Source organism: Jatropha curcas, chromosome 4, assembly GCF_041381405.1.
Source record: "Jatropha curcas cultivar XTBG-Jc1 chromosome 4, XTBG_Jcur_1.0, whole genome shotgun sequence".
Lineage (NCBI taxonomy): Eukaryota > Viridiplantae > Streptophyta > Magnoliopsida > Malpighiales > Euphorbiaceae > Jatropha > Jatropha curcas.
In genome coordinates, this window is record NC_143154.1 from 9,442,744 (window position 1) to 9,467,914 (window position 25,171).

The following is a 25,171-nucleotide window of genomic DNA, read 5'->3' on the forward strand; positions in this document are numbered from 1 at the left end:
AAGATCTAGCGGAAAGCATGCAATCACGGAAGTACCCGACAATCCCTATAACCCCCAAATACTCTTGAAGAAAGAAAGCAAGGAATTTAGAACAAGAATCAGAAACTTACCTTCAAGTACTCTTGAAAACAACTCTGAAATTCTTGGTGCAATTAATCTTGTAGAACTCACAAGCTTAACTACTAAGGATATTTTGGTTCTATGAAGAACACAATCTGTTCTTGAAAGAACAAGAAGAAAACGTTTTGTTTTGATTTAAATTCAATGGTGGGCTAAAAATCCCGTTTTACATCTTAAGGAGGCTATTTATATGCCTTGAACAAATATAACCCTAAAGAAGAACATCTAACTAGGCTGCCCTAGGGCCAAAACACATGGGCTTAACTCTAAAACACAAAATAAAGTCATTTCCAGCCCAAAACAAACAACTTGATATTGGGCAGATTGCATGCATCATAAAACCAACCCAAAACAACTTAAATAAGCACTATGAGCCCATATCCCTTACATATTAATTAGACCAAAACAAGCAATAAGGGATAAGACCACATCCAAGCAAAGTCCACTAGAATCCATTAGGAGGCACCAATGGATCCATATCAAATGTTGTGATTTCTTGATAGAGTTGTGCTTTATTTGGTTATATTCTTTGCTTTCCTAACTTTCTCTTGACTTTTGTAGCAACTTTGGGATTCTGAAGTGCAATTATTCAAGTGGAAAGAGTGGAAAAAGGCTGGAGTGAAACCCACATATTGTGAAAAGCCAAATAAAGAGAGAAACACGAGAGGGAGTGATAAACTAACCATTTCCTTTAGATTTGTGTTTGCTATTTTATTTCAGGATGTCTGATTCATCTAAAGGTAAGAATGACAGCCCTCTCAAGGTTGAAGATCCAAAACTACAAGCCTTTCTAGATGCCTTCTCTGGAGAGATGGGACGAATCACTAGGCTTATGGAGAGCTTTAATGACAGACTAGAACTTCAAGAACAAAAGACAGAAAGACATGACCCTAATGCCACAAGGAGGGGTGCAGCCACTTCCAAAGAGCACTCTAGACAACCTTGGCATGAAGAGTATGAAGAAGAGGATGATGAATGGCATAGAGAGCCCATGTGGGCAAGAGGAGGTAGAAATAACAAAGGAAGAGGAAGAGGGATTGGTAGAGGCCGTGTTTACAGAAATGAAACTTACTTTGGGGAGGACGAAGAAGAGGTTGATATGCCATTAGATGGTAATTTGGGTAACATCAAACTCAAGGTGCCACCTTTCAAAGGCCGAAACAATGCAGATGAATACTTGGAATGGGAGAGGAAGGTTGAGATGATCTTTGAATGCAACAGGTATACTGAGGAGAAAAAGGTGAAGATTGCAGCCTTAGAGTTCCAAGACTATGCTCTGTTTTGGTGGGATCAACTTAATCAGAGTCGAAGAAAAGTGGGAAGACGACCTATCCACAATTGGGAGGATATGAAGGAGGTGATGAGAAAACATTTTCTTCTTGCTCATTATTTCAGGGAGTTGCATCAGAAGCTTCATAGACTCATCCAAGGAGCCAAATCAGTGGAGGACTACTATAAAGATATGGAGATGTGCATGGCTAGAGCACACATCGAGGAGGAAGAGGAGGTGATTATGGCTAGGTTCCTAGGAGGCCTTAATAAGGACATAGCTGATGCACTAGAGATGTACAAGTATGATTCCATGGAGGAGATGTTGAATATGGCTATGAAGTTAGAGAAGCAGAGAAAAGGGAAGAACACCACATCATATAGGGCTGCCAACAACAATAGTAACTCTTGGAGTGCTAGATGGCCTAAAAGGGAGGAGAAAAAGGAGTTTCAAAGCTCTACACAAAAGGGGGCAGATTTAATATCTAAGGCATTCATGCTTAATGCTCCAACTTATTCAAAGGGATCAAGCTCCAATACTCCTAGTAGAGACATCAAGTGTTTCAAGTGTCTTGGGAAGGGCCATATATCTTCTCAATGCCCTAACAAGAGGGTAATAGTGATTCGAGATGGCTACACCTATTCTGAATCTGAGGATGAAGAAAACCCAATGCCGCCACTTGAGGACTGCAATGATGATGGTGAGGTTGATGAAGAAGTTTTACAACCTGAGATGGGTCAGTTATTAGTTACCAGGCAAGTTCTAAACATGCAAGTTCAAGAGGAGAGCTTAGAACAAAGAGAGAATATTTTCTATACTAGATGCTTGGTACTTGACAAGGTATGTCTTTTGATTATTGACAGTGAAAGTTGCACTAATGTAGCTAGTTTGAGCATGGTGCAGAAATTGACATGTGTACCGCACCCAAGGCCATATAAGCTTCAATGGCTAAATGATATGGGTTCTGTAAGAGTAAACAAGCACGTGAAGGTGCCATTCTCCATTGGATGGTACAAGGATGAGGTCACTCATGATGTAGTACCTATGCTTGATACGACCCTAGCCAATTAACAAGTACTCTTGCAAATCAACAAGGAAGATCTAGCGGAAAGCATGCAATCACGGAAGTACCCGACAATCCCTATAACCCCCAAGTACTCTTGAAGAGAGAAAGCAAGGAATTTAGAACAAGAATCAGAAACTTACCTTCAAGTACTCTTGAAAACAACTCTGAAATTCTTGGTGCAATTAATCTTGTAGAACTCACAAGCTTAACTACTAAGGATATTTTGGTTCTATGAAGAACACAATCTGTTCTTGAAAGAACAAGAAGAAAACGTTTTGTTTTGATTTCAATTCAATGGTTGGCTAAAATCCCGTTTTACATCTTAAGGAGGCTATATATAAGCCCCAAACAAACATAACCCTAAAGAAGAGTATCTAACTAGGCTGCCCTAAGGCCAAAACACATGGGCCTAACTAGTACACACAAAATAGAATCATTTCTAGCCCAAAATAGACAACTTAATATTGGGCAGATTGCATGCATCATAAAATCAACCCAAAACAACTTAAATAAACACTATGGGCCCATATCCCTTACATATTAATTAGACCAAAACAAGCAATAAGGGATAAGACCACATCCAAGCAAAGTCCACTAGAATCCATTAGGAGGCACCAATGGATCCATATCAATGCTAGCTGGGCATATTCTTCTAGGCTACTTATGGCAATTTGATAGGCGAGTCCAGCATGACGGGTACATCAACCGGTTCTCCCTTGCCTATTTGGGTAAAAATGTTGTTCCAGCTACTTTGACACCACAAGAGGTCTATTTGGACCAAAAGAGGATATTAGAAAGTGAGGGGCAGAATTGTATTCAGGGGGAGGGAGAAAATAAAGATAAAGAAAAAAGGGGGAAAAGATGCCAAGAGTGAAAAGACACAATTGAATGGCCCTTTGGTGAGTGAAACAACAAGAGAGGGAAGAAAGAAACAAAACATGTATGTAAGAGAGAGAGAGATCCGCAGCAGTGTTAGTGAGGGTAGACCAATCTTAATGATTCGGTTTAAGGAGGTTTTGCTTAGTTTGACTAACATTGACATTTCTTCTTTGCCTTCTAGTTTTGTTTCTTTGTTGCAGGAGTTTTCTGATGTGTTTCCTAATGAAATGCCTAGTGGACTACCACCCCTAAGAGGCATTGAGCATCAAATTGACTTTGTGCCTGGAGCTACAATTCCTAACAGGCCAGCATATAGGAGCAACCCCATGGAGACTAAGGAGTTGCAGCGCCAAGTTGATGACCTGTTGTTTAAGGGATTTGTGATGGAGAGTATGAGCCCATGTGCAGTTCCTGTATTACTTGTGCCTAAGAAAGGACGGTTCTTGGAGGATGTGTGTTGACTGCCGAGCTGTCAATAAAATCGCAGTTAAGTATCGCCATCCAATTCCTAGGCTAGATGATATGTTGGATGAACTGCATGGTAGTAAATACTTTTCAAAAATTGACTTAATGAGTGGATATCATCAAATTAGAATGAAGTTAGGTGATGAATGGAAAACTGCCTTTAAGACTAAATTTGGTTTATATGAGTGGATGGTTATGCCATTTGGTCTAACTAATGCACCTAGTACTTTCATGAGATTAATGAACCATGTCTTATGTGCTTTTCTAGGCAAATTTGTTGTGGTTTATTTTGATGATATACTGATTTATAGTCAATTTATCGATGAGCATATTGAGCATGTTAGGTTAGTATTGATAACTTTGAGAGCTGAAAAGTTATATGCTAAGCTACAGAAATGCACTTTTTGCATAGATAGGCTTGTTTTTCTTGGTTTTGTTGTGAGTGCACAGGGGATTGAAGTCGATGAGGAGAAGGTTAAAGCAATTCAAGAATGGCCAACTCCTAAATCTATATCTGAGGTGAGGAGTTTCCATGGCGTGGCAAGCTTCTACCGGAGGTTTGTGAAGGACTTCTCTACTATAGCAGCCCCACTCACAGAGGTGGTAAAGAAGGAAGTTGGGTTCAAATGGGGGGAAGCGCAACAAAGGGCATTTGATACTTTAAAATCCATTCTTTGTTCTGCTCCTATTAGTTTTACCTGACTTGACAAAACATTTGAGATTGAGTGTGACGCTTCTGGTGTAGGTATCGGTGCAGTGTTGATGCAGGAGAGAAAGCCTATTGCTTATTTCAGTGAGAAACTCAATGGAGCACAACTCAACTATTCAACCTATGACAAGGAGCTATATGCTCTAGTGAGAGCATTGGAGGTATGGCAACATTACCTTCTACCCAAAGAATTTGTCATACACACTGACCATGAGTCTTTAAAGCACCTCAAGGGACAAGGTAAGTTGAACAAGAGACATGGTTGAACAAGAGACATGGTAAGTGGGTTGAATTCATTGAACAGTTTCCTTTTGTGATCAAATACAAGTAAGGGAAAGAAAATATTGTGGCTGATGCACTTTCTAGGAGGTATGCTTTAATTACTACTTTTAAAGCTAAGTTGTTAGGATTTGAGCATATAAAATCCTTGTATGTTGATGATGATGACTTCGGTCTTATTTGGAGTGCATGTGAACATGGGGCCTTTAACAAGTTCTTTAGGCATGAGGGGTTTTTATTTAAGGGAAATAAACTTTGTATACCCAAATGTTCTATGCGCGAATTGCTTGTGTTAGAGTCACATTGTGGGGGACTTATGGGGCATTTTAGGGTTCTTAAGACATATGATATACTTGCTGAACATTTCTTTTTGCCACATATGCGTAGAGATGTAGAGAAACTGTGTGGTGTGTGCATAGCATGTAAGCAAGCTAAGTCTAAATCTATGCCTCCATGGCCTTTATATGCCTTTACCTGTACCTACTTTGCCTTGGACTGATGTTTCTATGGATTTTGTGCTTGGATTGCCCAGAACAAAGAGTGGTAGGGATAATATTTTTATTGTTATAGACAGGTTTAGTAAGATGGCACATTTCATTACATGCCATAAGAGTGATGATGCTGTCCATATTGCTGAGTTGTTTTTTAGGGAGGTTGTGAGGTTGCATGGGGTGCCGCGCACCATAGTCTCGGACCGTGATGCCAAATTCCTTTCTCATTTTTGGCGTGTTTTATGGGGTAAGCTTGGTACGAAGTTGCTGTACTCTACTACTTGACATCCCCAAACGGATGGCCAGACTGAGGTAGTCAACAGAACTCTAGGTACTTTGCTTAGAGCGGTGGTTGGTAAGAATCTAAAAACCTAGGAGGATTGTTTGCCTTTCATTGAATTTGTTTATAATAGGTCTATACATTCTTCTATTGGTTTTAGTCCATTTGAGCTTGTGTATGGTTTTAATCCTTTGACTGTACTTGATTTATCTCCTTTGCCTTTGAGTGAAATTGCTAACTTAGATGGTGAAAAGAAGGCTGAATTGGTCAGGGAGATACATGCTAAAGCCAGGGCTCATATAGACATGAAGAACAAAAGCTATGCTGACCGTGCCAACAAGGGAAGGAGGCGTGTGGTCTTTCAACCTGGAGATTGGGTTTGGGTGCACATGAGGAAGGAAAGATTCCCAAACCAAAGGAAGGGAAAACTTGCTGCCCGAGGTGATGGGCCATTTCAAGTGTTGGAGAGGATCAATGACAATGCCTACAAGATTGATCTACCAGATGAGTATGGTGTGTCTGCTACCTTTAATGTTTCTGACCTTTCTCCATTTGATTATGATTCAGATTTGAGGACAAATCTTTTTGAGGAGGGAGGGAATGATACGAATCAAGGGAGCAAGATGAAGGATCCTCTAGCTCTACCCGCGGGGCCAATCACAAGAGCTCGTGCAACCAAGCTACGAACAGCCTTGAATGCATTTGCTCAAGAACAAATCACATAGGAGCTTCAAGATCATAATTATGCAAGATGTGAGATTGAACTTGAAGAAGCACCAAAGCTTGTTATGATGCTTGAGGCGTGCAATGAGGCTGCCCGTTGATGCATTCTACATGATTCTATACTTAGGAAAATTTAAGAGGATGTTATTTTATTATGAGCTTAAGTATGGGCTGTGTAGGGCCTCTGGCCCATTTGTCCTATTTTGTTTAAATTCTTTTAGTGGACTTAATTAATTAGTGTAAGGTTGGTTGGGCTTAATTTCCAGAGTTGGGCCAGCCCTAGATTAGTTAATGTTTAAGTCAGGCTTGTTTTAATTAGTTAGCTTGGACTTGTATTTAATTAAGCCAATTTGGGCCACATTAGGTTTAGGCTCGGCTAACTTAAGTTAATAGCTAAATTAGGTTTAGCTTAGGTTATTTATATTGTGATGTAAGAGCTGCACGGCAGCCACCTTGAATTTTAATAAAAAAAAATGTTTTTCTTTGTTCTTCAAGAACAACCGCATTCTTCATATTGTATGAACAGAACCAAAACACCCTTAGTAATTAAGATTGTGATTTCTACAAGATTAATTGCGCTAAGAATTTCAGAGTTATTTTCAAGAGTACTTGAAGGTAAGTTTCTGATTCTTGTTTTAAATTCCTTACTTTCTCTCTTCAAGAGTACTCGGGGGTTTAAGGGATTGTCGGGTACTTCCATGATTGCATGCTTTCCGCTAGATTTTCCTTGTTGATTTGCAAGAGTACTTGTTAATTAGCTAGGGTCATATTATTCGGCTCATCCAATTGTTTGCTGGCAAAGCTCTCCCAAGTGAGTGACTCTGACGGTGCAACCCAAAGGTGGCCAATGGCAATAGATACCTCCTCATTCCAACAAGAGGGAGCCTACAAAATAAATAAGACTGACCAAGTCAATGGGTAATCCTTTCAAAACTAACCAAAGGAAAGTAGTAATCTAGAAGCAGACTTACCGATTGACTCGTACGAAAATTGGGCCAAGCCTTAGGAACACTCATCAAAACGTAGAAGATTTGGCATGAAACCCAGTAAATCAACTAAGTAGTCAGGCCCGAGAAAGGAAGGGTCCACATCTACCGGGTAAGCACCAAAATGTATCCCCGTTAATACTATGAACTAAAAGGGAGTCAGTGTGCACTCCCCAATCGACGTGTGGAATATATCAGTGGTATCACACCAATGCTCCACCAAAGCCCTCCATAAGTCGTGGTAGGTACCCAATCTCCAGCATGGCAAAATGATCCAGACTAAAAGGGGATACCCAATCCCGAACCACCCAATACCTCTAGAAGATGTGTCGAATGATACTCAGATCCTTCAGCGCCCTCTAGAACAGACGGTCATCTAAAATGGGCACCACAGTGTAAAAGTATTATATGCAGCAAAACTAACAAATCATACAAGAAGACAGCAAGAAAGTAGGCCAGTTGCAGAATAACCAAACTCGAAATAGTGTCTCCAGCCCAACTATCAGGGTATCCAAGCCGTCAAAAGTGTTTCCAGACCAGCTCCAGGATAATGAGCCTCGAAATAGGGTTTTCGGGCCAAGTTCAGACAAGCAATAGGGTATCCAAACAAACTATAAGGTAATCAGCCTCAAAACAGGATTTTTATACTAAGATTAGATTAGAAACAAGGGTGATCAGACCATCAACAAGGTATTCAGGGCAACTACCTGGGTTTTCAAACTGAGTTCCAATAAGAACCAGGGTTTCCAGAGTAATTACAAGATAATCAGCCTCGAAACAGGGTTTTCAAACTAAGTCCAGGCAAGGAACATGGTTTCCAGATAAACTATATGATAATCAGCCTTGAAACTGGGTTTCCAAACTAAGTTCAGACAAGCAATAGGGTTTTTAGACCAACTATCGGGTAATCAGCCTCAAAACAGGATTTTCAAACCAAGTCTAGACCAAAATAGGGTTTTCAGACCAAGTTCAAACCAACTACAAAGTTTTCTAAACTCATAACAGGGTTTTCAAGCCAACTACAAAGGTTTTCATACTCATTATAGGATTTTTCAGACCAACTATAGAGGTTTTTAGACTTATAATAGGGTTTTTAGGCCAATTATAGAGATTTTGAGACTCATAACAGGACTTTCAAACCAACTCTAGATCAGAACTAGGATTTTCAGACCAAGTCCAGACCACTACAGGGTAATCAGCCTTAAAATAAGGTATTCGGACCAACTACCAGGGTGTTCAAACCGTCAATAGGGTATTCAGGCCAACTATTGGGTTTTCAAACCAAGATCAAATAAGAAATAGGGTTCTAGACCATCAATAGGGTTTTCAAACCAACTACCAGGGTATCCAGGCTGTCAACAGGGTTTCCACACCAACTACAAATTAATTAGACTTAAAAACAGGGTTTTGAGACTAAGTCTGGACTAACTACAGGGTAATTAGCCTCGAAACAAGGTATTTGGATCAACCACCAGGGTGTCCAAACCGTCAACAAAGTATTCAGGCCAACTACTAGGTTTTCAGACTAGGATCAAACAACTACAGAATAATCAGACTTAAAACAGGATTTTCAGACTAAGTCTAGACCAACTACAAAATAATCAAATTAAAAACACGTTTTACAGACTAATTTCAGACAATCAGACTCCTATCGGGACTTCCAACATGGTCTAAGGAGGTTAAAGCTTCGATTAAAGCTGAAAATAGGCCACCAGGGAAAAGACTGGTTTTCCCGATAATCCGGAGTCAAATAGTAATTTTCAAACAATCACCTCCTTCCCCTTCATTTCTCACCTCTTGTTGCTTGGTTGAATGTTTCTCAAGCATCAATGACTCTCTCTCTCCCTCAAATGCTATTCTAAGGCCATAAAGTCTGATTTTTGCTATTCTTTTATAGTTGAGCAAAAACCCGACTTGGTTCTCAAACGTCGATCTTTTCGATGTTCAATCACACTTTGGTCTTCCTTAAACCAAAGCTACTAGTTAATTAATTTATTATTAATTAATTTAAGAATTAATTAATAATACTTTAAATAATAATATTATAAAGGCTACATTAGGGCCCTCATGTCCATCCTTAGCGATATTACGGAGTAAGACTCGATCTCCTTGATCGAGAAGGCGAATCGAGGAATCCAGAAGTCACACGCACGATCAAATCAACCTCTCGAACCTGACCTAATATAGGGTATAATCACTAAACTCAGACTTTATCAATTTAAGCCCGGTCCGTCCGGCACTCAATATTTGTCAAGCTCGATCCATCCAGAACCTAATATCTGTCAAGCCCATTCTAAGAATGGCAAAACCCTACCATCCTAATCGATGGTAGAACTTCGTGTGCCTTGATCCTCACACAAATGAGGTACGAAGGCTTACCTATAGATTTTAGCCTAGGTAGCAGGCCCACGACCAAACTGACTGGTCAGGATATAGGAAAATGTGTCGCACAACCTAGAATCCTCGATAATCGAGGCTAGAGTCGGACTCCCCTCCGAATTACACCATTTACCCATTTATTACTTTTAATGCACTATATTTCTAATGTTGCCATGCATTATTAGTATGTTCGTGCATTGATAAATTGACATTCATGCAAAACACTGATTTTGATTTCTCGTTTAATACCTAAACTATTGATTTATATGAAAAGAAGTTGAAAACTCAATCCCCAAACCCCATAATTCAAGGCTAGTGCATTTTATCCTTATGGCAAACTGCAATGGACTCAAACACAGTGTTTTTACCTTATATTTTCCCTAAACATAAAAACAATTTAAGGTGGCGACTCTAAACACACTACACACAGTCAAAGCACTTCGAAGAGCCGACCCGATATCACTTAAGCGCTAAATCGAGCCATAATCACAACCAAAAAAGAACCATAAGGAGTTCCTCCCAATTTTCGTGACAAACCGACCAATTGGCCTGTCTAGATTGACTCCATCCTTTGAATCTTTCCCGTGGCGCTCGGTTGGGGGCTCACACATGGCGTGCCAAAATTTTGTTTGAGTCTCATGACACTCTAGCTGGTGGACATGGTGGTTACCTTAAGACATTGCAATGTGTCTCCAAGAGTTTTTATTAATCCAATCTCAAGCAAGAAGTTAAGCAATATGTGTAAAATTGCTTACACTGCCAACAAAAGAAATATCAGGTATTGGCAACAGCAGGTCTTCCCCAACCTTTGCCAATTGTAGACCAGATTTGGGAAGACGTTTCTATAGACTTCATAATGGGACTTCCAAAATCTAACAACTTGATTACAATTTTAGTTGAAGTTGATAGGCTGAGCAAATATGCCTACTTCATACCCTTAGCTCATCATTTTACAGCCAAGAAAGTGGCTAAACATTTTTGTAAAGAGATTGTTTGCCTTCATGGTATCCCTATATCTATTATTTCTAATAGGGAACGCTGGCATCATATTTTTCATGTTTCACTACTATGTCCACCAAGAGGCCAATTCCCTACATCTCCACCACCTCTGCCAATTTCAAAGGATGGTGAATTACCCTTTTTTCCAGCTAAAGTACAATCTCATCGTCGGGTCCTTACAGGGGGAATTCCTACTTTAGTTGTTGATTGAATGGAAAGATAGGCCGATGGAGGAAGCATCTTGGGAAAATTACGATTTACTTCAAGGCCAATTTCCCACATTTCGACTTGAGGACAAGTCATTTTTCAGGGGGCAGCATTGATACAAACCCATGACCCTTACGGATTTATGAAAGAAGACGTAAATATCAACATGCAAGTGACAAATAAGAGGAGTTAGAGGCTGACCGATTCTTATATTTCAGCACAAGAATAGGTCAACATCGTTGTGGAATGAGTGGCTTGAGGAGTGGATTACACTTCCTATATTTCAACATTTCAATTTAAGTGTTATCTCATAAACCTAGGAATTATAAATAGACCTATGATATTTCTTTTTTAGCATCATCTGAAAAGTATTTAATTCCAACTTGTACTGGAGATTTGTTCATCTCAAATAGGACAGTTTCAGCAATATTATATCTACTCATTCTCTTTTCGATCCATTTGTTCATCTTAAGTTTTACTGCTCATTAACAGATTCTTATTGAGAATACTATTATCACCTACAGAGAAATCCATTCCGTTTCAAAAGAAAAATAATTTTCAATCCATTTATGCTTTGCAATGACAATAAACAAAACTTAAGGATAAACAATCTTATATATTGACGTATATTTACCACAAGATGTTTTCTCTCACATGACATTATCAAGAGGCATATTGATGCCAACTATGAAATTCCTTGTAAAACCATAAAAAAAAAGGGAAGCATGCACAAAAAACATAGTTTACAAAGAGGTCTTGTTACCAAATTTTAATATAAAGACAATACTTATATTCAAATACATTTACAGTAAACATTGTTTATATTATTAAAAATAATGAATATTAATAATGTCTTTTACAATACAATACACCAGTATTTAAAAAAGAATAGAAATGACAAATTTTATATCAAAGTGTTGTTTTAAAGGCAGAAAAAGAAACACCGTCTTCCTTTCAATTAGATATTGCAGTGTAAGACACATAAAAAAAATCATAGTTTACATGAAGTATAATATAAATTAATAATAAGATTTATTTTAATCTAAATAAGAACTTATGCTTTAATATATATAAATATAAATAAAAAATAAACAAATACAAAAAATGAGTATATTATGAGCTTAATCAATGTGTAACATGTCATCAAAAAATTAGTATACTTCAAAATGTGTGGATTTTAAATTGTGTAAATTTTGTGAAATCTACTAATTGCACATTGTATCAATCCAAACAACTAATTTAATGTTTTATTATTGTGTAATTTACTTTCACATGTACTTTTGACTCTTACCTAGCAGCAAGTGAATTATGTATTGTTTGGCTACATGTACTTATCTCCAACATCAGATGCATTTGCATAAGCTATTGAGAAACTCTCTTCGCCTCTTGCATCTCCTCCATAAACGGCTCTCTGCGTTTTCCAGAAACGGCTCTCTCTTGCTAAAAGATCAGGTCTTTCTCCAAAATTTCAAATAAAAATCTGGTATTATATAATTTATCCATCAAATTCTGTGATTTTCACCTGTATTGCTTGTGTGTTTTTTATTTTATCAATTTCTCCTTCAATCTGGATCGATGAATTTGAGTTTTGGATCGAGAATACTGAGCGTTTGTGGGAAAAAGCGATCTGGATCCCACTTTCATTTGGGGTTGAGCGATCGTGGGAACAGTTATTTAAATGAGCTCATATCAAGTGGATTTTTGGTATTTGGTGTGAGATTAAGCTCATGCACATTTCATTGAATTTTCCATAATTTCTAAATAATATTTACTTTCCGGAAAACTAAAAATCTGAATGGAACTACTCAGTTATCCAGTAATTGAAAAGAAAGAAGAAAGAACAGTACCCATTTTGAGCTGTGAACTTTGGTCATACTTTAGACTCCCATACACAACATTATGTTTGTTCTCTCTTTATTTTCTTTGGCTAATTAGGAAAGTGTTTGTAAGTTTAGTTTGACGAATAGTTTCTGGTATTATCTCTGCATGTTGTATTGAAATGGTACTGCTTGCTTATCAGAACTTAATGTTGCATTGCGAAAGTCATCTATATCAAGAACATAAACGTGTTTTCTAATGGTTGTAATTTGTGTTCTAGACAGAAGTTAGTTTCTCGGTTCTTGGAGTCAGTCTATGTTCTTGTTATTTTGTTCTATCCCTATTCCATGCCTTTTTGTGTAGATGATACCACTTCACTCAATTTTTATAGTTCTCCAAATACCAAATCGCAAGTCCTGTAAAAATCCAAGTTTGTTTATGTATACAACATTGTGGTTCACTGAATACAGAATTGGTGTTGATGGTCTGAAACATGATCCGTATTTAGAAATATGGAATTGCAATTAAGCATGAGTTAAACTTGCAAAGTTTTGAGGATTTTATGATCGGTGAACGGGAAGATTCTTATTCCTTTACGACTGGCTTGATGCAGATTTTGAAAAGGGAAGCAGTGAGTGGAGTTCATCTGAGCTGTTGTACCTTTTCTGTACTTGACAGTTACCCCTTTGCCGAGGCGTCAGCTATTTTCAAGGTAGGCCTAGCTCAGACCTTAATTCAGCATGGTCACTCAATTATTCTTACCAACTGGTTTAATTTGGATGTGTGTACTAGCTTGAGTTCTGTGAATGAATCCAAGCCGGGATAGCCTGATATTATTTGTTGGCTTTTAGGTTTATGAATGGAGTACTGAATTTACTATCCTATCTTCTCTGTAGAAAGTTATGGACATACAAAGATTATGGATCATTCATTTTCTTGTGTACTGAAATATTTATCTGTTAGATTAGCTCTTAACTTAGCTAAAGTAGAGGAATATTTTGGAATTGTAATCACAGAAGCTCCATGTAAAAACTATAAAGCTGGACTTGACATACATGTATTTGGGAGCAGGTATTGGCAGAATGGTTGCGCTTTTTCTCTAGTAACCCAAATTTAGAAATTTCTTCTGTGTACACACACACACACACACACACACACACACACACACACAAGCACACATACATGTCTTAAGTTGACATATATATGAATTTTTCCTTTCCATTTTTTTTCTGCAATCTCACATTATCATGCGGACAATTTTTTTCATTCTTTACTTGTGCTCAATTTTAGGATCTAAAACCTTCGTTTTACTATGTTATGCAGGCAGATATTTATTACAATTCTTTTGAGGGTTCTCATATTATATTCCTCTATTGCATATCTATCGTTGCTATACTATATGGGCTGAGGTTTACGTTTCATGGGAGGTGTAGAAGATGATGAACCAGTGTCAAAACGCATGAAATTAGCCTCTGGAGAGTTGACAGGTCTTTCCAACGGTTCTTCTTTAATAGAGACCATAGTTGGGTCTTCAAGGGACTTGATGGCTCGGCCCCTACAATCTGAAGGGGACGAAGAGGTTGTTGGCTCGAAAGGAGTTATTAAAAGAGTTGAATTTGTCAGAATAATAGCCAAAGCATTATATTCTCTTGGATATAAGAAGAGCAGTGCTCATTTAGAGGAAGAATCAGGGATCCCCTTACAATCATCTGCTGTAAATTTATTTATGCAGCAAATTCTTGATGGCAGTTGGGATGAAAGTGTAGTCACATTGCATAATATCGGTCTGAAAGATGAAAGCATTGTTAAGTCAGCCGCTTTTCTGATATTAGAACAGAAGTTTTTTGAGCTTTTAGATGGGGGAAAAGTCATGGTTGCTTTAAACACATTGAGGGAAGAGATTGCTCCACTTTGCATCAATAATGGCAGAGTCCGTGAGCTGTCTTCCTTCATTGTCTCTCCTGCATTTTGTGCTTCAATTGGGTCTTCTAATCAGGATACTTCAAGGATGAAATCTCGGTCAAAGCTGCTGGAGGAATTACAACAATTGCTTCCTCCAACAGTTATAATACCTGAAAGGAGGTTGGAATATTTAGTTGAACAGGCACTGACCTTGCAAAAAGATGCATGCATATTTCACAACTCCATGGATAATGAGATGTCATTATACACAGATCATAACTGTGGAAGAGATCAAATTCCTTCTCGAACTTTGCAGGTTAGAATATAATCTTTAAAATCAAGGTTTGCATCTATTTACTCCTGTTCTTTGAAAATTTGTGTTGGTCCTGTTGGAAGGTTTACTTTATTAATTCAGATTTATGCTTTAATACTTTTCAACTCATAGTAATACAGAATTATTGTGTTGTTTGTCAAATTCTTAGAGGCTAAATCATGCTTTAGGTTTTTCTATGAGGATATGAGCTTCAGTTATTGAGATGTAGACCTATGTTTCAAGTTTTACTCTCTCAACTAATACATTAAGGATTTTATTCTGAGGTGCTGCAAGTGGTCAGTGTTTTTTCTTGATGAAAGTCTCCTTTATCTTCTCTTTTTCTTTATAGATATTTTTTTCCTGATGGCCATGCAGCAGTGAAATGGTTCATAATCACAAACATAGCTCGTAGATAGCCTGATTCTTGAAGGGCATCTTTCAACCTAAAGTAATGGTACATAATTAGAGGTTAACTTTGGTCATAATAGGAAGAAGGCAAGAAATGCAATTTGGGAATCTGACATAGGACAGGTTGAAGAATTTTGGTTGTAATAGAAGGAAGGCAAGAAATTCAATTTGTGAATCTGACATAGGACAGGTTGAACAACCTAATCACATGTTGCGATAGGGCTTGAAACAAGAGATTTGTGATTGAAAATATAAAGAGGTCTTGTTCTAGCCTGCACATTCTATTTTGAATAGTTTTCAAATCCCTTAATCTAATTTTAGGGCAAAAAAGAAGAAGATTTCCTTCTTTTTTTTTTTTTTTTTTTTTTTTTTTTTGATAATAGAAGATTTCCTTCTTGGAATTGTGGGACCAAGTTGTTAAAGGTTTTTGAGTAGAAAGAAATTTGCATTTTTTTTTTTTTAAGTTAGCCTGAAGGGAAATTTGATGGGGACTGAGTAAGGAAATATTTACAGAATTAGGCTGTAGTTGTGCTGGAAGTTTGGGGCTGGAAAGACAGTTAGAGGTTGGTTTGGTCGCTAGAAGTCTGGCATTCGAATGATATTGGAGGTTGGTTTAGTCTCTGTGCATGATGACTTTAGAGTTAAGACACAAATAAAGACCTGATTCCATTATCAAAATTCTAAAACAAAATTTTTGGGTTGCATTGTTTTGGTATACCTCGCAACTTTTCCTTGCAAGTGAGGATTAGAAATCTTGGCAAATGACTAACTTGACTTAAGGAAACTATTGGAGCGTCTAAACTACAGTTAAAATTAGGAGGGTTAATGATCAAATTGTAACAATTATATTTCTTGTTGATTTTCTCTCTAAGGCAGGTGCATATGATGACATTGTAGCCAAATAGAATAGTAATTTGGACTTAATTGAGTTTTATTTCTAGCTACATTTCGAATATTAATCATTATTTACTTCAAATCTTAGTATTGAAAAAGATGAAAAGAAGATCATTATCAAGTTCAAGTTATTAAATTGTAAAGCATTTTATTCCTTAAAAAATATCTTTATTTAGCTTAAAAATGTATTAATTTACTGTAATGCCATGTCATCAGGAGATTATGGATTAGAGACTAAAAGGAAAGGGTGGATACAACTTTAATCAACGTTAAAGTTAATATCATTTATTGTTGAAGATTACTTGAAAAAAGTATAATCCGGATTTATTTGTTCATTAGTGATTAGCCTTTATTGAAAATACTATTATCTTTTTAGGTTCCTATATTTACCAATTTAGATACAACTCACAGGATCGAATTTTAAAATGAAGATTATTTTACATATTTTTAGGCTTTCCCTAAAGATTTGGCAAACCTTGCATATAAAGTTTAAAAGGGTGAACCTAGAAAGAAATAGCTACTAAAATGCTTCCCCTGTAGTTGCATGAGACCATCATAATTTGAATGGCAATGATTTGCTTCAAGAATCATTTACAATGAGGTCAAAATTAGTGGCCGTGATTGTATTATATAGGGATTGGTAGGTTAGACTATAGACAGTATGGTGTACATGAGTGATTTTGAGTGAAGTTGAACATATCAACAGGATAATTATTTGCTGCGAGTAAAAGTTTTAAACATACAATCTTATAGGCTTGAAATGTGAGTTGAGGTTTTAGAGTAATTACTTCTATAGATCTTTGAAAGGTCAGTTTGTCCTTGAGGCCTTTGATTCTGGTTGGATATGTCCTTTATGTAATGAGAAGCTTTTAAAATTTAGGGTTTGGATCGCATGTGTTTCGATTTATATATTGAATCCTTATTATTGATTTTTTTTTTTGCAATTGCACTTTTCACAATTTTCGAAAATTAAATGATATTTACTGAATATCCATGGTTGCCAATTACAACTGTTGGTAGTGAAAGAGATTGCTTAAAAGTGGACAAAGAAATTGAAAGTGAAGTGAGGTTAATGCGAGAAGTTAAGTGGACAAAGAAATTGTAAGCGAAGCGAGAGATTAATGCAAGAGGTTAGTTCAAAATTTATGTTTGGAAATTGCTATGTTGACTGTCGGGCAGATTGTTTAAGAGTGGATAAAGCTTGAATGTGAGGTGAGAGACTGATGCAAGAAGTTAGGTTAAGGCTGAGGTGAAAAACACAGCATAGAAAGAGTAACAAATGAAGAGTAAAGATTTGCTATTTGCAGTGGCTTGATGGAGAAGGGAAGAAACAAACATATGGGTTGAGATCTAAAAGAAAAAGGAAAAAATGAAAAATGTCATTTTTTTCAAGATAAGAAGTATTATTGAGAAAGGAATAAGTGAATGTACATCACGAAAGCTAGTAAATTATCCTATAGGTCAAAAAACGTCTGAGGAAAAGACACATAAGTTGCAAGCCAAAGATGTAATGTCCTCCAATCACATTGGATAACAAAGAGACTCTAAAAGCTTTAGAAGTGTAAGTCCGAATAGAACTCGAAAACACCACCTTGCGCGCAACAAACTACTGGATGTCCTATGGTTTTTGAAGATACATGCATTTCTCTTTCCCGTGATCCAAAGACTGAAAACTCCACATTTCCACAGAATACTGCCACCAATCCCTTTTTGTTTTAAATCAACAATTCTAATGCCAGGCAGTACTACTCAGAAATGCTAAAAAGGTGAATCCAAATAGCCTAAGCCACTTCACAATGGAAAATAGGTAAGAATGAGTCTCGCACAACTATTATAGTACATAATACACCAGTTGGGAGATTAAACCTTACAAGGCCTTCTTTTTGGCAAAAGATCATTAGCATTTACTTTAGGGAAGTGATGACCAAACAAAAGCTCTTACTTTGAGTGACACTTTAACTTTCCTTAATTTTTATTTGAATCTTGAAATGAATAATCTTAAGAAGGGGATTAAGGTGAAAATAAAAGGATTTACTAGAAGAATTTTAAAGGAATCCAAATACCAAATACCAAATATCATTGTCTATACTAGGTGACAGTTGAACATAATCTAACAAAACAAGTAGCAAATGTAGTTACTGCATTGAGTCTCATGCTCAACTGTCATTGGTTGCACCTTGTAAGATTGTTTTTATGCTTCAATCCTTTTTCTTCTATTTCCTTAAAACTTTTTTGCTTTGGAGACTAGTTGCATGGGTGATGGTGGGTCTTGAGAGTGTTGTTGTGTTTGTTTGGATTGGTTTGGTAACAAGGAAAAACCTTCAAGAATTCTTCTCCCCTAAAGATGATATCCAATTTGCCAATAACATGTACTTTCTTTTCTTTTTCTTTTTTGTCTTGGTCTTTTTTTTGTCTTCTCTTTTTATGTCTTAAATGATTTTCAATTACAATTTTCATATTTTCAGGATCTATGAGACTGTACCTGTGTCAAATTAATTTAATTAATGGCTATTCATATTTTGGAAATCCAACTCTTATACAACAATACTTCAATATTTTTTGGCTGGTGTTCAATACACTTTTTTTGCTAAACTCAATTGTATCGATTCTAGTAGTATTCTTTGATTATTTCATCTGTCTTTTTCTAGAAGACTAGTGTATATGTGTTTTGCTGAAGCATCTTTGTAGAGTCGAATTGAATAGAATGATTGAGTTTGATTCTTCACATAAATTTCAGTTATTTTCAATTTTGTCATTTTCTTGAACTGAATCAAATTGACCGGTGCACAATTCCGGTGCCAAATTAACTAATAAGAATCTAGTCTCACACAAATAGATATAAGCCCACAATAAACCGCAGACTAGAAATGAACAATTAAAAATTTGCTAACTTGGTTTTTGAGATTTAGATATACCTTATGCATACATCCCTTCTTTATGTTGTCATTAGTTGTCAAGTCTAGAAGGTACATGTTGGCTCTAAAGTATAATAGAGCTCCGAATGATGAAATAACCTTTTTCGTTCATTTTTGTCTTCAATTCATCTTTTTTCAAATCATCTTATTGAAAATTTTCAAGCAACATGGTCCTTTATACCTACCTTCCATCTCCAACCTCTCAAGGTCATCTAGATCTTGCAAAATATTTCGTAACCCTAACATCTCAAAAGAATTCCTTGTTGTATTGTAGCGAAAGTGGTTAACTGTGATACTTGTTTCACTATTTGGCGAATGGTATGGGGATCAACAAGTTGGATAAAGGAATTGAAAGGACCGAAGGAAGAGAGTATTCATGTTGAAGTTCCTATTAAGGCTACAGTGATTTGTTCTTTTAAGGAACTATAAAAGGTAGACAAATTTGGATGCTTTTCTAATAGTTTGCTAAATTGTTATAGATGTAACAAGAGGAAATATTGGGCAGCTATTGCTAACTAGAATTTGAAAAAGACTTATGATCTAGTGTCTTGGAATTTTCTTGATCAGGTTATGGAGACAAAGGGGTTTAGAGTATGGCGGCGAAAATGGATAATTAAGTGGTCCATATCTTTTTTTTTTCTTTTTTGTCATTGTTGATGGAGAACCAAAATGTCTGTTTTAGGCCTATAGAGGCATAAGGTAAGCTAACCCGTTGTCCCCCTTCTATATTCACTTTGGTGGTTAATGATTTGTGTTGGATGGTAGAGAGGTGTCGGTTTGATAGATGGTGCTAGAGAGACACATTAATTAGGATAGAAAGATTTGAAATAACTCTGCATTTGTTGAAGGTGAAGTTTATAAACAATTCTTTCTGTCATGTATCCTTTATCAGAGAAACCTCAGATGCTTTCACGGTTGTGCTCTTGGAACAAAAAGGTTCACTATGCAATGTTGATGATTACAAAATAAAGGAGTATATCCCTCTCCCTTGCAAGTAGAGCAAAACTAGGTGGACTACAGGTGAAGCTAAAAATTTCTATTGCTAACGTTTGTAAGTTTGAAGTTCAAAGTCTGTAAGATGTCTTCCATCTTTCATATGTCGCTAATTAATTACATGAAAGTACAAGTGTCTAATTACTATCAACACGATAGAACGTATTGAATCTTAAAACTTGTATACCTTTTGACGCCTAATGGTCAACTCATCCCAAATCAGCCTTCTACATTTTCATACCAAACAAATTGCTTTTGAAATTTATCTTGCACTTCGTGGCTTGCAACCAACCTTTGAAAAATTTCTATACAGATCTTACGGCGTTACTGTATTAGAAATGTTGTGGTTTGAATAAAAGTAAACATTAAAATAGTAGCCAATTCCATGTGAAGGTTGGTGGGGTTGACTTCCTACCTTTCTCATGCTTTCAGAGACTTAGTTTGTATTTTTCTTCATTTCCTTTTTACGACTTTTCACTTCAGTGACTTCTTTAGCCCTGTCTGCAACATCATATTCATAAATATATCCTATTTTAGGCCATCTTTAACATTAACCAACTTAAGCACACAAGTTATGGACGAAGTATCTTAAGATGACAATGTTGGTCCAAAATGTACGTCTTAAGACAAATATGAAGACTCTTCTACGAGCAACTTCTCTTTCCATTTTGCCTTTGTGAATAAGTTCACAGGGAGCTATGCTAGCGTTTAGATTTTTGTCCAATTTGCTGAATTCAACATTGTTTTTTATTTATTTATATATTTTTTTTGTATGCTTGCTGAACACCTAAGCAAGCTCTTTATCTTGTGAAATTCCTGAACATGTTAACATACTGAATAATTATAGATAGAGCCAATGCTCTTCTCATTATTGTAATAAAACAAGATATTTTTTTTCATATCTTCTAATATAAGGTCAATAAAATGGCTGCAGAATTCAATGTTGTGCCTCTTAAAGTTGGAACTTCCAATGCTATTCCCGTTGAAGTTGAAAAATTGAAAAAGACTGTTATCCTTGCACTATGTTTGGGAAGGTGGATTTTTTGGAAGGAAAGATAATTATGAAGGAAAATAATGAGAGAATGCTAGATTCCCTTGTTTGGGAGTGGGGTAGGAAATTTTTAAGGAAAATATTACCTATTTTCCTTTGGGTCCCACATAATTTGAATCTTTCCAAGTTGGAGAGAAAACAATGACTAATAGGAGGATAATTTCACTAGCTAATTACATAAGTACCCGAAATTTATTGTTTTGCCTTTAACAAATAGATATTGACTATAAAGGATAAAATTGTAAATTTTCTTTTGATAGCACTTTCTTTCATCTATAATTTTTTCTTTCCAAACAAAGGAAATATACTCTATTTTCTTTCCTCCCTTTTATTTTCCTCCAATCCAAACATAGGGTGGAAATTAACTAAGGAAAGAATAATGAAATCCTTCCTTAATTTTCCTCCCTAATTTTCTTTCCTCCCTTATTTTCGTCTCCTTCTCAAACATAGTGTTAATGATTTAGAATGAGAATTCAATGACCTACTGCATGAAGGAACAGCTAGCTTTTTTTGATGAAATGAACTAATAGAATGATAATTTCTTTCATGAAAGAACATTGTTAGACCAGCTCTTTCTAGTCTCCTCCCTGTTTTCACAACTAACTCCTATGTTGCACGGAAATGGAAACAAACAAATGTGGAAATGCGGAAACAATATGGGGAAACGACATCTAAAACATAATTCTACACGGAGAAACGATATTTTATATGAGGAAACAAACACGTGGAAATGTTTCTGAAACGCGGAAATGCCCGTGGTTAGAATTTTCCATGCATCATAGACTAACTCTATTTTCTTGTGCTCTTCTTTGTTCTTCCTTTTGTTCTTTAATTTGATTTGGCGTGCATGAGAGCCTCTAAACATTGTATGATCATATATATGGTTGAATTAATGACGGATGTCACAAATTGCAGTAACTTTTAAATAAAAAGAAAACAGAAGAAAGAAAAAAAATATTGTCGTCGCATCATGCCTGGCTTAGGTTGGCATGGATGTCTGGATCTAGTTGCATGCATGCCTGCATCTGGTTGCATGCTTGGCAATAAGGCACACAACTGATGAACCTCATTTTGCTTATTCAATTTGAGGTGCTAGGGGCACTCTAGTGTGCCATTAACAATCATGTTCACCTACTAGTAGCCATTATGTTTACCTATCCCAATACTCTTCCTTTTCTCTTGTCAATCGCTAATTGTCTACTATATTCAGAATCAATTCTTTTATACCCTATATTCCATACCTTCTTCCTCGCAGCACAAAAATAGACAATTTCTTTCATGCCTATAATTCAGAACTCAAAGGTATTGCTGCTTCCTCTCCTCTTTTATTCTCTTTCTTTCGCTCTTTTTTCTCATGTTGTTTTGGTTACCAAACAAAATAAAGGACTGAAAATTGCTGAGAAAATTAAAAGGAAAGGCAAATCAAAGATATCTCTATAATAACTCTCCAATCTTGCTCCCTCTGTTATTCTTTCTCTTGTTTTCTCTCTTTCTCAAGTTTCCTGGTTTACCAACACCCAAAAAGTGTTTGCTCGTAGCGTAGATAAAAGAAAAAGAAAAGAGGTGTCGGAGGTAAAGAGAGAACCTTATGACGCGAAACCCAATGGAAATAAATTCCATGAACTCTATGACAAGTTTTGGAAGAGATCAAAGATCTAAATAAACTCCCCTCTATGGCGCCCACAGCTTAAAGAAGCAAGAACACCAATAATAGAGTAAAAGAATAAGATAAACGCCACAAAGAATTGATAAGTTTACCTTGATTCTTGATGCAATTAGAAGAATGCAATCTCACACCCTCTAAAGCAAGAACACGCCTAAGCATGAAGAAGAAGATCTCTCTTTGTATTAATTGATTTAATAATAATGTGAATAATTACAAAATAACAAGCTATTTATACTAATCTAAGAGGTTCAGATCCTGAAAGGATTTAGAGTTAGCTAAGGAGTAGGATTTAGCAAATCTAAACCAACTAAGGATATGACTAGCAAATCTAAACAACTTAAGGATTTGGTTCTAAATCTAAATAAATCTAGGATAAAGAATAATTAATCCAAACCAACTAAGGATAAGGAGTAACTAATCCAAACCAACTAAGGATAAGGACTAACTAATCCAAACAAATTAAGGATAAGGAATAACTAATCCAAACCAACTAAGGATAAGGAATAATTAATCCAAACCAACTAAGGATAAAAATTAAAAGGGTGGCCCAATTTATTGGTGGCCCAACCCATTAACAACATTACAACTCAAAACTAACAAAAATGGGCTAACTTATTACGCCAAAGTTAGGCTCTAGTATGGCCAGGGCATGCCATATGCTGGAATTTCAGATTTGATCTCAACATGTGCTTCCATCAATGTGAGAAACTTAGGTGTTCCTTCAAGTTCTTCATAGCATTTGTTGAAAGCAAGATCATGGAGCTCTTGTGTGACTTGTTCTTGAATATATAAGGACATGGTTGCTCCATACTTCTTTGCACGGTTCCTTGTAATTGGTCCACTAGGAAGTACTAATGGATTGCCATTGGTGTGGACCATCTCCACGTGCATCTAGCTTATTCTTCCTTTGGTTTGGAAATCTTTCCTTGCGAAAATGTACCCAAACCCAATCACCTGGCATAAGCACCAACTTCTTCCTGCCCTTGTTGGCTTTGTTAGCATATTGCTTGTTCCTCTTTTCTATGTTAGCTCTAGCCTTCTCATGTAAAGACTTCACCAATTCTGCCTTTTTATCACCATCTAAATTAGAAAGTTCATTCAAAAGGTAAAGGAACAAGATCTAATACAGTTAGTGAGTTAAAGCCATAAACAAGTTCAAATGGACTAAAACCTGAAGTAGAATGTATGCTACGATTATATGCAAATTCAATGAATGGCAAACAATCTTCCCAAGTTTTCAAGTTCTTACCCACAATGGCACGAAGCAATGTTCCTAAAGTTCTATTCACAACTTCAGTTTGTCCATCTGTTTGTAGATGACAAGTTGTAGAATAAAGCAATTTAGTTCCAAGCTTACCCCACAAAACTCTCCAAAAGTGTGAAAGGAACTTTGCATCCCTATCAGAAACTATAGTTTGTGGTACCCCATGTAACCTTACCACTTCTCTAAAGAATAGATCAGCAATATTATTGGCATCATCAGTTTTATGACAAGGAATAAAATGAGCCATCTTGCTAAATCTATCAACAACAACAAATATGCCATCTTGACCACGTCTAGGCCTAGGTAAACCAAGTACAAAGTCTATAGATATATCAATCAAGGTGAACTAGGAACAGGTAAAGGCATGTATAATCCATGAGGCATAGACTTAGATTTGGCCTGTTTACAAGCAATACAAGAGTTACAAACTCTTTCTACATCTTTATGCATATGAGGCCAATAAAAGTGTTCATTCAACATATCATAAGTCTTATGTACCCCAAAGTGTCTCATCAATCCCCCACTATGAGATTCAAGCACAAGCAATTCACGCATAGAACATTTAGGCACACAAAGTTTGCTGCCTTTAAACAAATACCCATCATATTTATAGAACTTATCAAATGCTCCATGCTCACATGCTACATATATGTTGCCAAAGTCAGAATCATTCTCATATAAGTCTTTAACATACTCAAATCCAAGCAATTTAGAACTAAGAGCAGTAATTAGAGTATATCTTCTTGACAATGCATCAGCAACAACATTATCTTTTCCATGCTTGTATTTGATCAAATATGGAAATTCAACCCACTTACCATGCCTTTTATTAAGCTTACCTTGACCCTTCAAGTGTTTTAGGGCCTCATGGTCTGTATGGATGACAAACTCCTTAGGTAGTAAGTAGTGTTGCCAAACATTTAGAGTTCTTACCAAGGCATACAACTCTTTGTCATAGGTTGAATAGTTGAGTTGTGCTCCATTCAACTTCTCACTAAAGTAGGCAATTGGTTTCTTTTCTTGCATTAGGACAGCCCCAATTCCCACACCGGATGCATCACACTCAATCTCAAAAGTACCTTCAAAATTAGGTA

The 25,171-nt window shown here is 36.5% G+C and overlaps 2 protein-coding genes across 2 annotated transcripts in view; both read left to right on the forward strand.

Annotated features, from left to right (window-relative positions):
- The first annotated feature begins 1,219 nt into the window (after nt 1-1,219).
- Nucleotides 1,220-3,796, forward strand: LOC149496821 (uncharacterized). The gene is made up of 2 exons (XM_089719932.1): nt 1,220-2,413; nt 3,536-3,796. The coding sequence occupies exons 1-2, from the start codon at nt 1,220-1,222 to the stop codon at nt 3,794-3,796; spliced, it is 1,455 nt and encodes a 484-aa protein (XP_089576058.1).
- An 8,383-nt stretch (nt 3,797-12,179) lies between these two features.
- LOC105641614 (WD repeat-containing protein 26 homolog) overlaps nt 12,180-25,171 on the forward strand; it is a gene marked incomplete in the record, with an annotated part of 48,553 nt that continues 35,561 nt past the window's right edge. Inside the window, 3 exon segments of the mRNA XM_012226200.4 lie at nt 12,180-12,336; nt 13,285-13,383; nt 13,995-14,889. Of these exon segments, the coding sequence (XP_012081590.1) occupies nt 14,092-14,889 (798 nt within the window).

Coding starts and splice junctions, on each gene's coding strand:
- LOC149496821 (XM_089719932.1), top strand. CDS start 1,220: ATGCCATTAGATGGTAATTTGGGTAACATCAAACTCAAGGTGCCACCT. Junction 2,414..3,535: donor TTGGATGGTACAAGGATGAG/GTCACTCATGAT, acceptor TCTTTGTTGCAG/GAGTTTTCTGATGTGTTTCC.